Source organism: Ailuropoda melanoleuca, chromosome 20, assembly GCF_002007445.2.
Source record: "Ailuropoda melanoleuca isolate Jingjing chromosome 20, ASM200744v2, whole genome shotgun sequence".
NCBI classification, from domain to species: domain Eukaryota; kingdom Metazoa; phylum Chordata; class Mammalia; order Carnivora; family Ursidae; genus Ailuropoda; species Ailuropoda melanoleuca.
Window position 1 is genome coordinate 12,736,252 of NC_048237.1, and position 12,860 is coordinate 12,749,111.

A 12,860-nucleotide genomic window follows, 5' to 3' on the forward strand; every position below is an offset into this window, starting at 1 on the left:
GCTGGGTGTGGAGCCTGCTTGAGATTCCCTCTCTCCCTCTCACCCTCTGCCCCTCCCCCTGCTCGAGAGCTCATGCACGCTCTCTCTCTCTCTCAAATAAATAAATAAATAAATAAATTCTTTTTTTTTTTTTTAAGATTTTATTTATTTATTTGACAGAGAGAGCGAGAGAGCACAAGCAGGGGGAACAGCAGAGGGAGAGGGAGAAGCAGGCTCCCTGCTGAGCAGGGAGCCTGACATGGAGCTCGAACCCAGGACCCTGGGATCATGACTTGAGCCGAAGGCAGACCCTTAACCATCTGAGCCACCCAGGTGCCCCAATAAATAAAATCTTTAAAAAAAAAATTCTGGGGTGCAACTCTTTCACTGGCTCCTTATAGTGTTGTCATAATGAATTCCAAACTCCTAAGCCTGGCGTACAAATTCTGTTGTAATCTTGTCCTTACCTACTTTTGCAACTTCTTAAGTCTCAGCTCTTATCCAAGCTTGGTTTCTTCTACACAAAACTATTTTTATTCTAGAAATCCATGTTCTGCTTCCTAGAATGTCCCTTGCTTCTTTCTCTTGTTTACTTAAGTTATATTTGTCCTTTAGGATTAATCAGTTAAAGAGGAACCATTAGCATGGAGCCTTTTCTGACTTCCTTTCTTCTTTAAATTATGTCCCCTTCTGGCATTTGTTTTAATTCTATCAGACTGCTTACCATGATGTGCTGTTATGAGCTTGTCTTTCTCTTCACTCCACTTTAGGTCTTAGAATACATATTTTCTAAATATTTTATAGTGAAGACGTGGCTTAAAAGCTGCATTTATGAAATGGATTTAGATTTTAATGACTGTAAATTTATTATGAGATGTGCTCCTTATTTGTATTGTATTGGATTTCAGTTCACTTCTGGAAAATATGCTTAAAGGGTGTAGACAAATTAGAAAATATTAGGAAATCAGGATAATGGGAGTTATTAGGGGCACCTGGGTGGCTTAGTTGGTTTAGTGTCTGCCTTCGGCTCAGCTCATGATCTCAGGTTTCTGGGATCGAGCTCTGCGTTGGACTCCTTGCTTGGTGGGAGCCTGCTTCTTCCTCGCCCTCTTTTGCTCCCCCTTGCTTCTGCTTGCTCTGTCAAATAAATAAAAATAAAATCCTTAAAAAAAAAATAAATGGAACCATGTTATAAGAGGAACAGTCAAAAGAATTGGATATTTATAACCGAGGAGATTCACCAGAGACTTGGTAGCTCTCAAATATTTGAAAGCCTTATTTTTTGTGCCTGGCAAGGAGACATGTATGCAAATAGGAAGAGGTGCCAGGCAAATTTATTTTATTTTAATAGGTGAAAGATTTTCCGTAATTATAGGTATGATAGAATGGCATAGATTACTATATTTTAGATAGTGAGTCATCTGGGGATATTCAGACTGAGGCTAGATAACCGTTTATTGGGGCATGTTGTAGAGAGAATGCTGATGTAATTGAAATTTTGACTAAAGTCCATTGCATTCCTGAGATTGTATGCAGCTAAAGCCAGAAGAAATGTACCTCATATCCTAAGAGTTATAAAAACACTGGAGGGAATTAACTCATTCTTTATGTCACAGAAAAGATTAAAATACTAGTAGTAATTATATACAAAATATTACCCTTATTCCATTGATGTTAGATAGAACCTGCTTACTTCTGTTGCTTAGAGGCCTAGATTTATGATTTAAATGTTAATAGTTATTTAGAGCTAAAGCGAGCACTTTTCTTTTTTGAAATATACCTTGTAGTGTAAGCTCTGAGGAGCACTTGGATATGAGATATGGATAAAGGTGGACGTGGGTTTTAAAGGTTTTCAGAATGTTCTATTTCACGTAAACTGTGGGGTGAGTACGTGTGTGTTCATTTTATTGTTTTTATAGCTTACAAATATTATAGATGTTCTTTTGAATATATTTCATGTTTAATTTTTAAAAATCAGATGCAAACATGGCAGGTGATAATAACATTTGTCAAATCAGGTGGTGGTTTCACCATTTTATTTTTGTGTGTGTAAGGTATTTGTACATAACTGTTTTGATAATGAATGTTAATTGTATGTTAATGAAAGTAATTAATCCTTGTCTACAGAACTTGACAGCACTGATGGTGCCAAGGTTTTTAGTAAGCAACCGGGAAGGATCCAAAGAGTAGCAAGGGGATCAGGTGTGTCAACGAGAGACGTTCAGGAACTTCTGACACAATATACCAAATTTGCACAGATGGTAAAAAAGATGGGAGGTATCAAAGGACTTTTCAAAGGTAAGAAAAGTCACAGACTCCTCATTACTTAGCATAGTGAAAGTAAAGACAGAAGTTGAAAAACTAAAATTAAAGCCAGGGACTGCTGCCAGTATTGGAGAACGTATTGCTGAATTTCATGTTAATAGTCAAGCACTTCTTGAATGCGATCTGTGATTTTATCTGTTTTCAAAGTAATAAACACTAATTAAAAACAAACTTAGTTACTTTATTTTTATGAAGATGTAATACAGATTAAAGAAAATTTAGATAGAATAAGAAAGTATATGAAAAAAACTTGAAACACCCATTACCTTTTCTCCCCAGAGAATCCTACGGGTCCTATTGCAAGTAGGACTGTAACTACTGCTTTGATAGAACTAGCGCTTTCTTCTGGAACATCATGACTATTTTTCTTTATTGTCCAATATTCTTCAAAATACAGCATTTAAGCACTGAATACTCTCCCAGTGACGCTTGTCTTTGTTTTGTGCAGTGGCTGTTCGGGCTGATGCGTCTGCTTCTGCAGCGTTATCAGTTGTTGCGTCAGTTCCTGCGCAGTCTTCTGGGAAGCCAGGGGTTTTATCTGTTTTATCAGATACATAGTAGACGCTGAATGAATTTTGTAATAATTCAGTATTTCCAATTTAATGATCAAATGTTTCTTTCAGTAGGTGTTTTTTAGATGACTACTCAAGTTTAATCTCTTCATAGATTTATTAGTTTGGATTTCCTTCGTGAATCACCCCTTAAGTTCCTTGTTCATTTGTCTCATTTCTCCCCTCTGTTGCTTTGTAGTAACTCTTTAAAATCCTTGGTTTATGTCTGCAAATATTTTATGCAGTTTTCATTTGCCTTTTATTTTTATTTGTATTTTTTAGTGAATAAAAGCTTTCATTTTTAATGTAGCCAAGCCTATTTATCATTTTCTTTGATTTCTTTATGCTCAGAAAAGCCTTCCCCGTGCTGACACCACAGTACCCATCTACATTTTTTACTTGTTTTGATTTTATTTTTTAGGTTTTTAACTTTTTATCCCATCTGAAATTTATTTTGCTGTGTATTGTGTAAGGTGAAAAGATAAGTTTACTTTTCTAATTGTCCTAGGCTGCTCCTAAAATTTTTTTCTGTATTATAAACATTATTTAAGTGAATTTATTATTTCAAAATGCACTGATTAGATAATCTCCAAAGATGAAGCAATACCACTGAATAGCTTTCTAAAAAGGACGATTATTTATATAATTTTTTATCCCCTTTTGTCTTTGGCACTTTTCTTATTTTCTTTGCTTGTTATATGCTGTTTTCTTTTGTTAAGATTTAATTAAGTAATTAATTAATTTGTGAGAGCACGGGAGCACGCCAGCACATGAGTGGGGGGAGGAGCAGAGGGAGAGGGAGAGAGAGAATCTCAAGCTGACTCCCTGCTGAGTGCGGAGCCTGATGTGGGGCTCGATCTCATGACCCTGAAATCATGACCTGAGCTGAAATCAAGAGTCCACTGCTTAACCAGCTGAGCCACCCAGGCAACCCTATGCTATATTCTTTTTTGTAACAGGGAGAAAAGTTAGACAAACATGTTTAAGATTGATTATAATTCCTCATATCACATGCTGTTTCAGATAGTGATTATTAAACACATGTCAGTTTAACATGTTTCCCAAATAACCCTATTTTTTTTTAAGATTTATTTATTTATTTTAGAGAAAGAGAGCACAAGTGGGAGGGGCAGAGGGAGAGGAAGAAAGAATCTTAAGCAGACTCCGCGCTGAGCTGGGAACCCAACACGGGGCTCAATCCCATGACCTTGAGATCATGACCTGAGCCGAAACCAGATTGGACATTTAACCAACTGTGCCACCCAGGCACTGCTTTTTTTTTTTCTTTTTTAAGGATTTATTTATTTATTTATTTATTTATTTATTTATTTATTTATTTTAGAGAGAGAGCTGACTACTCTTCATAGAACTACTGTAGGTCCATTTATCTAAGCTCTGATTACTCAGTAAAGGCACAATCAAGATGAAATGGGCAGTGGATGTGGTACACATTCTTGTCACACAAAGCTGTTCATATTTTTTAGAAGTTTTAAGTCCTCAGAAACACACACTTGTGACAATTTACCAACGGACACAGAATTCACATCTTACACAGATGTATGAATCATGACAAATTTTTCACAGATTTTATCATGTTTTATAAAAATGGATCTTTTATTCATATTTCTTAATTCATATAATTTATTCAGATTAGCCAGCTTTGATGTTCATTCTCATAATGCTTTTGAGAAGTACCAGAGTTAATGTTCCTTTGAAATAATTTTGCCTGAAGCAACTGTATTTACTCATTGTTGTTACATCGATGATCTGTTTTGCCTCCTGTCTCTTGAGACCAGAGCGGCTTTTCTCTGAAGGATGTTCTGTTCTGCCTCTCAGGGTGCATCTCTTTTCTGGGCTTCCTTTTTTACTGTGGAGTTTCAGTTGAGTGTGTGGAAATTCATTGGTAAATGGAGTTGCACTATTTGTCTTTCCATTCTCTGAAGGTTTTTATTATTTTTAATGATTTCTTAGATATATGCAAATCTTCATGTTCTCTCAGTCTTATTCTTTCCTGTTAATTTACCAGCAACCCAGGCTCTTTCCCTTATGAACCAGTATCTATAAAGTCAGGTTTTTGCTCAGCCTTCTCTCATATGACTTTTAAACAATTGTTGTTATAGCTTATTGTTATTCACTAGATACAGTTTTGTATTAACAAAAATCATAGCCCTTAAAAAATCCCTTAAATGTCCCTTAAAAAAGAATTTCACTTGTCCTTTCTCAAAAATATGTATGTAATTGAGATAAAGATTAGAAGGGAATATGAAAAAATGAAGTAATGCGTTAGGGTGGTAAGGTTATGGGTGATTTTTAAAAATTTTACACAATTCATTAAACTTTCTATGATACCTTGATTATATTACATTCTACATTGACTCAAGCCTTTTTTTTTTTTTTTTTTAAGGTGGTGACATGTCTAAGAACGTGAGCCAGTCGCAGATGGCAAAACTGAATCAACAAATGGCCAAAATGATGGATCCAAGAGTTCTTCATCACATGGGTAAATAGAGAGTTGTTGCCAGTATATCATACACAGTTAATTTCTAAAGGTTGAGTTTTAATAAGCCTTCTGTTGTGATATTATGAACATCTGTTGAAAAGATGTATGATTTAAGGGAAATGGCCATCTGAATTCATTGTTGAATGGTTGCAATAGTGCTGTATAATTGCGGTTTTATTCACTCTTGTGCTGCCACCTGTGTGATTTTTGAGCAAGATACTTTATCATCTTCTGTTAATGTTTGTTCCAGTGACCTTTTGCCCTGGTTTGGAGTCTGGGTATTTTCAATGATGATACTTTGAAATTATATAAGGATTTGGAAACCCAGTTAACGCTTTTGCTATGTGACCTCCGAAGAGTTCCTTAAACTTTCTGAACCTCACTTTCCTCTTTCGTAAAACCGCAGAAATATCTTATAAGGAAATTGTGACAATTAAGTGAGCTAATATATATGAAAGCATTTAGCTCAGCTCTGGGCATATAGATGTTTAATGAATGGTTAATTCTTTTCTTCCTGTAAGTCCTATGAAAAAACTCCTCCACTCCCCAGAATTGGTTACTATTTACAACAAGACTCTTTTGGACTTTCCAGAAAAAATTCTTTTGTTTAGGTTTACTGACTGCCTGCTGTGTGACAGGTACTGTTCTAAGATCTTTTCATATATTATTTATTCCTTCTAACTTCATGAAGTAGGTTATTTTTTTCTTTTATAGATGAGGATACTGGTGATAATACAGATTTGTAATTGGTATGTTCTTCAAGGCTGATGACCAAATTGTAGTCAAATCCCAGTAAATTTGTTAGAAGTTAAAGTACTTATTTGGCAAAAGTAATACATGTTTCAAGTTCCACTTAATAATTACCTGATTTTACTCTATTTCTACTCTAGGTGGGATGGCAGGACTTCAGTCAATGATGAGGCAGTTTCAACAGGGTGCTGCTGGCAATATGAAAGGCATGATGGGATTCAATAATATGTAAAGAAGATGCCTTAATATAAACGGACTCAGTTGATTACATTATTTGCCGAGACCTCATTATTTGCCTCCCTCCTTTTTGCAAACAGGAAAAAAAAAGTATTTTTCTTGCCTGTCTTGCCATTTTTCTTTCTCTTCTCATCTTTTTTCCCTCTCCTTTTCTTCTTCTTTCCTTCCTACTTCCCTCCCTCCCTTTGATATAAGGGAGGAATATATAGTTTTTGTGGAAATCATTATATTTTTGCTTTAGATTTTCTTCTGTTAGTTTTCACCATCATAATACTTCTTAAGTTAAACAAATCATGATGTAAAATTTAGTACTTAAAAGTTTTTAATTGTCTCAAAGGCCAAGCATTACATTTGTAAACAGTCCTGGTCAGTAGTTATATGATGTCTCAATAAAAGTGCTGTAAAATAAACTTCAAACTCGTTATACATTAAGGGGTTTTTAACACAACACAGTGGATCACATTAAAAGGCAGACAGAAAAACCAATGCTTATATGTCACTTAAAACTAGTCCTATAGGGGCTCCTGGATGGCTCAGTTGGCTAAGCTTCTGACTCTTGATCTCTGGTCTTGATCTCAGGGTCATGAGTTCAAGCCCTGGGTTGGGCTCCATGGTGGGTGTGGCGCCTACTTAAAAACAAAACAAAACTAGTTCTACAAGTATACCTTTAATCGGAAATATGGTAGAATAACTGAACCATTAGTATTAGGAATTTTTGTTTAACTTATAATAATTACGGTAATTTTGCCATAGAAAATCTCAGGCCCGCCATTTAAATTGAAATTGCGAATTTAGTTTATAATACAATGTTTTGTGTATAGCCTCCATTTTTTAATGTCATATATTTGAAGCCTTAATGGCAATATTTGGTTTGTTTGAAAAGCCAATTTTGTTGTTTCTTACATACCAAAAAAATCTGCTTGATGAAACTGATGTACTTTGGTGATAGTTAACGTATAGACTTCCTAATGGGAAAATAATTGCATGTATTAGGTTGTCATGATTACATATTAAAAATAATGAGACAATGACAAGGTTGATTTGGTTGTTGGTTACTCTGGATTGCCACACAGTTCATTTAGAAAAGTGGCTTTTAAATAAGTTATGGAATTAATTAAAAATACTAGAATAATTATGCTTATTGATTATTGACATCATGAAGACTATAGATATGGTGTAGTGGTGTATTTTGAGCTGTAATTAATGTTTAGCAAAGGGTTGATTTGTAATAGTAGAAGAGAGTGAAATAAATAGTTTCTATAGTATTAATTTTTTATACCTCAGGTATTTTAAAAAGATCTTATAGACCAACATATCTTTAAAAAGTAATGACAAAAGGAATGCAACAGATTTTCTTGTTTACTTGGGCAAGGATTTTATATCCCCCTAAATTATTTTTACCAGCCAAAAATTAGCATATCCCTATAGAATGTTGTCTACCCTGTATAAATGATGTATCTTGTGTACTGCAGTGTCATCATATGGTCCAGCTATAGACATTTGCCAATGAGAAAATATTGTTTCCCAAATTAGTTTCTAGTTAAATTGATGCATACCACCTTTACTGGGCAAGCATTTTAGTGATTTCTGTCTTCTGGGGTACCACTTTTCACTTTGACCAAAGAAAGGAATGAGACACTTGGCCAAACTTGATGGCTCAGTCATTGTTTTTAAAGTATTTTTGTGTCTGGTGCAAATTATATTTTTCAGAAGCAAAAATTACAGTGGCCTAGGACACCAGAACTCCTAGTTCAGCTTCCATATCTCTTTTCTCTTCTCTAAGATGAGGGAATTGGAGATGCACTCTAAAATTCTGACTGCATTAATTTTTTTTTTTTTTTAAAGATTTTATTTATTCGACAGAGATAGAGACAGTCAGTGAGAGAGGGAACACAAGCAGGGGGAGTGGGAGAGGAGGAAGCAGGCTCATAGCAGAGGAGCCTGATGTGGGGCTCGATCCCACAACGCCAGGATCACGCCCTGAGCCGAAGGCAGGCGCTTAACCGCTGTGCCACCCAGGCGCCCCTGACTGCATTAATTTCTTAATCTGACATCTTTAGTTACAAAAGCTGTGCTTTCATCCTAACAGTTTTTGTCAAAGTACTGATGTTTAACAGCATAAATCAAATAATTTGATTTCCTTTTATTTTTCACTATTGTTAAAATTGGTTGCTAAGTTTTTGATCCTGTTATAGTCCCAGCTTAGATCACTAGCTAGATCTAATCTTGTGTAACATTGGATTCTTCCTGAATTTTATTATAAGGTTAATTATGTACCAACATAAAATTAGCTATAATTCCTAAGCTTTCAGTGCTTATATAATTATAAAACAACAACTCAGAAATTAATTTCAACAAACTATAGTGTCAACAAAGGGCAAATTAATGGGCAATTTAATGTGATGGATATCAGCGTTCTTCTGGAAGTATATTTGCTGGCATATAAGATGTAAGGTAAGTGTACACAATGCATTGCAATTTTATGGAGTAATTTTTTGGAAAAAATTAAATACTTTTTATATGTAGTAAAAATGACTTCAAAGTATATTGCATAATCAATATTTTGTTAAAATAAATACAGTATATTTTAATGAGAAGAGTTCCTAGGTCTGATATGCAGTAATGTACTAATCTAGAATAGAAGTATAGTGCCCCATAGCTAAAAAGAAATGTGATATTGTCAATAAATACTTATATACAGAAGGCAATGAAAGCGGGAAATTTGCTAGAACTAAAGTTTCATCATGCATATTAGTTTGGTAAAATTAATACAATATTAATATCTCAGTGAATGTAGAGGACTTAAAAAGTAAGCCATAATATAAAAATAAAATTGAATTTCTTTTACATATAGCTTTTTTTTTTTTTTTTAAAGATTTTATCTATTTATGTGACAGAGATAGACAGCCAGGGAGAGAGGGAACACAGCAGGGGAGTGGGAGAGGAAGAAGCAGGCTCCCAGCAGAGGAGCCCGATGTGGGACTCATCCCGGAACGCCAGGATCACGCCCTGAGCCGAAGGCAGACGCTTAATGACTGGGCTACCCAGGCGCCCCTCTTTTACATATAGCTTTAGTACACACTAATATTTCAGTAAAAAATGGAACAAAGCATTTAAGATAAATGCAAAGGAATTTTAACTTGATGCTTGTATATGTGGTAAAATCAAGTATTTTACAGTTTGTATGAGACAAGTAACCAAGGAATTCGGGCAAAACTGTCAGTGAGAGTCACGGCTAGAAAACAACGAAATGTATGTAAGTTTTGATCTTCCTTAAAATCTAGAAATAATTATTAATAGAGTCAAATAAGTTATATCCAAAACCAGAAATCCATTATCACAGCTCAAATCTAGATGATGTTCATTGCTTGCATTCACTGGATTTGAAATGGAGTTGTCATCTTCAAAATTTTGTTCTAAAATCCAATTACCATATTCTCAACATTAAGCTATTGCATTAAAGTCAAACCTAGTATCTTTGCTTTTGAGTCACAAATGACAGGAATGATGGATTTATATCTCATATGCAGGGGGGGTAATTTAAATTTAGCTTCTAGATATTTGTGTAGTCTGTGGGTTGTTATTTTTGTTAAGTAGTTACTGATGGGATGTGAAATTTTGCTATGATTTTTATTTTCCCACACTTTGCAGTTAGGGGTAGGTATTTGTGCTCAGTGTTGAGTGGTTGCTAACCCAAGAATCTAGGCCCCTGTCTCTACTGACCTCTTATCTGTGATATGGGTATATTGAGTATGAGGTAGTTTTCAGATACTTTTACAGTGAAAATACACCTTGTAAGCTGGTGATTATGGCACATTTCCTTCAATAATATTCATGTAGTGCCACACAAGTTGTTTTGAGTTTGGCATGCCTGTGCTACTGTTTGCAGTTTTCTCGTTACTCTTCTCTATCCATTTGTTTCAAAAACATTTATCTTTTAGCTTCACTTGGCTTACAGGGTTCTCTCTCAGCCTAAAACAATGCATTTCTTGGTAGTGGTTGGATCTAAATGGCAAAATACCCAAGTAATTACATAGCACTACGCCTGTCACAGGGATAATTCAGATAAGCCTGATGCTAAGAAAATCTCCTACCTGAGACCTGAGACTCCCCTGACACTGGGACATAAAGGCTTTACTTTCTCATGGAAAGCGGAAGGGAGTAATATCCTGTGACTATGGTATACTTTTAATCAACACATGCTCAAGTTTTGAGAGCCTCTTTACAGAGAACCGTTGCTTGTCTGCATCAAGTAAGGATGTTGGCCTGTCTGCACAGTTTAGGATCCATGCTTGCTTGCTTTTTATGATTTTATAATTGAGTAAGAGAAATTTCTTCCTCAGTGACCCAAAAGAGGTAAGAGCTGTTATTGGATATATTCATGGGTCCATAATTTTTGACTTTGGGAAATCAATTAAGGGGGTCAGAATTTCATTTCTGGCAGAAATGGTTCAAGAAATACCTGTCAAATTTCTTGACACTCCATAGGAAATACAGGAAGTGTGAAATCCTCCGGTTGTGTGTGTCTTGATTTTCTGCAGTTTTCTTCTTACTGTGTTAAACAATGGATGATCTTGCCCTGAGATAAATGACATCTTTTTTTCCCCCCCAGTTTTCTTGAAAAATAATTGACATACATCACCGTATAAGTTTAAGGTTACAGCATGGTGGCTTGATTAACATATATTGTGAAATGATCACCATAATAGGTTCAGCTAACACCCATCTTCTCATGTAGATACAATATAAAGAAGAAAAGAAAAAAGGAAAAAAAAGTTTCTCTTTGTGATGAGAATTTAGGATTTACTCCCTTAAGTTTTCTATATATCGTATATCAGTGTTAGTCATTGTGTACGTTACATGGAAAGGCATCCTTAATTGTGGCAAGCCTTATTATATAGCTTTATAGTTGTTTCTTAGATTATTGTCAGAAGACTCCTATGGTTCTACAGACTTCAGATTAATATATTTAGCTTTCAACACTGAGATTGCTGTGTTTAGGCATAGTGTACAAAGTAACTAATATTTTATGACTAATGCCATATAAAAAATTCTGCTAGTTGAATATCAATAGTCCATTCCCATGACAAAAAATCTGACCAAATTCCAATTAAAAGAAATGTACTCACATGGCATCAAATAAAACATGTTCACTTGGTATTTTCATTTGTTTCTTAAATATAGGGCTTTAAAGCTTACAAACGGCTGTCTCTCATAATAGACGTCAAAAAATATACACACTTTGATAATTTGCATCCAGATCTTTTCAAATATCACATTCACCTTTGGTGTAGGAATTTTCTGTCCCTAATAGCGCATTTTCTGACATTTTCATTCCCAGAGGAGCAGAGTGTCTAAGAGCATAGGCTCTGGAATCAGACTTCCTGCGTTTGAATCCTTGCTCTGCTGCTTTCCAGCTGTGTCCATGAGCAAATTTCTTAATCTGTCTGAGCCTTTGTCTCATCTGTAGAATGCTGGTAACTATAACAGCACCTCTATGATAGAGCTGTTGTGAGGAAGAGCTAATACGAGGAAAGTCCTTAGCACAGTACCTGTCATTGGGCTCCATAAGTGGAGCCAGTACTGTTATTTAACAATTTCTTTATGCTTAAAATCAACCTGAAGTGCATTTTTAGTTTTACCATATGTATCATTGACAATGATCCCTTATTTGAGGGATGGGGTAACCTGAAAAACATTTTCTATTAAAATAGATATGCAGGGGCGCCTGGGTGGCACAGCGGTTGGGCGTCTGCCTTCGGCTCAGGGCGTGATCCCGGCGTTATGGGGTCGAGCCCCACATCAGGCTCCTCCGCTGTGAGCCTGCTTCTTCCTCTCACTCCCCCTGCTTGTGTTCCCTCTCTCGCATCTGTCTCTCTCTCTGTCAAATAAGTAAATAAAATCTTTAAAATAAAATAAAATAAAATAAAATAAAATAGATATGTAGCTTAGGGGCGCCTGGGTGGCACNCTGCTTGTGTTCCCTCTCTCGCATCTGTCTCTCTCTCTGTCAAATAAGTAAATAAAATCTTTAAAAAAAAATAAAATAAAATAAAATAGATATGTAGCTTAGGGGCGCCTGGGTGGCACAGAGGTTAAGCCTCTGCCTTCGGCTCAGGGCGTGATCCCGGCGTTACGGGATCGAGCCCCACATCAGGCTCTTCCGCTATGAGCCTGCTTCTTCCTCTCCCACTCCTCCCTGCTTGTGTTCCCTCTCTCGCTGGCTGTCTCTATCTCTGTCGAATAAATAAATAAAATCTTTAAAAAAATAGATATGTAGCTTAAAAAAAAGATAAAATAGATATGTAGCTTTGTGAAAATTGTAAGAAAAATCTTGTTTTTTATTTGACGGACATTCCCGGTTATCAAATTTTAGTCAGCTTTGTTTTCCCAGCTTTTCAGAGGAGTAGGTAGATCTAAATTTACCCTTTTACATCTATAAGTACCATTAAGTGATAAATTTAGGCCACAATTATATTTTCAAGTAGATAAATTATATTAATACCTGGATGTATTTTT

General features: G+C 35.5%; 1 protein-coding gene across 1 annotated transcript in view; it reads left to right on the plus strand.

The window, feature by feature from the left end:
* SRP54 (signal recognition particle 54) overlaps nucleotides 1-7,373 on the plus strand; it is a 38,658-nt gene extending 31,285 nt beyond the window's left edge. The window contains exons 14-16 of the mRNA XM_011229382.3: nucleotides 2,107-2,277; nucleotides 5,260-5,355; nucleotides 6,246-7,373. Of these exons, the coding sequence (XP_011227684.1) occupies nucleotides 2,107-2,277; nucleotides 5,260-5,355; nucleotides 6,246-6,337 (359 nt within the window). The 3' untranslated portion in view covers nucleotides 6,338-7,373. The remainder of the gene's footprint in view (nucleotides 1-2,106; nucleotides 2,278-5,259; nucleotides 5,356-6,245) is intronic.
* The last annotated feature ends 5,487 nt before the right edge of the window (nucleotides 7,374-12,860 follow it).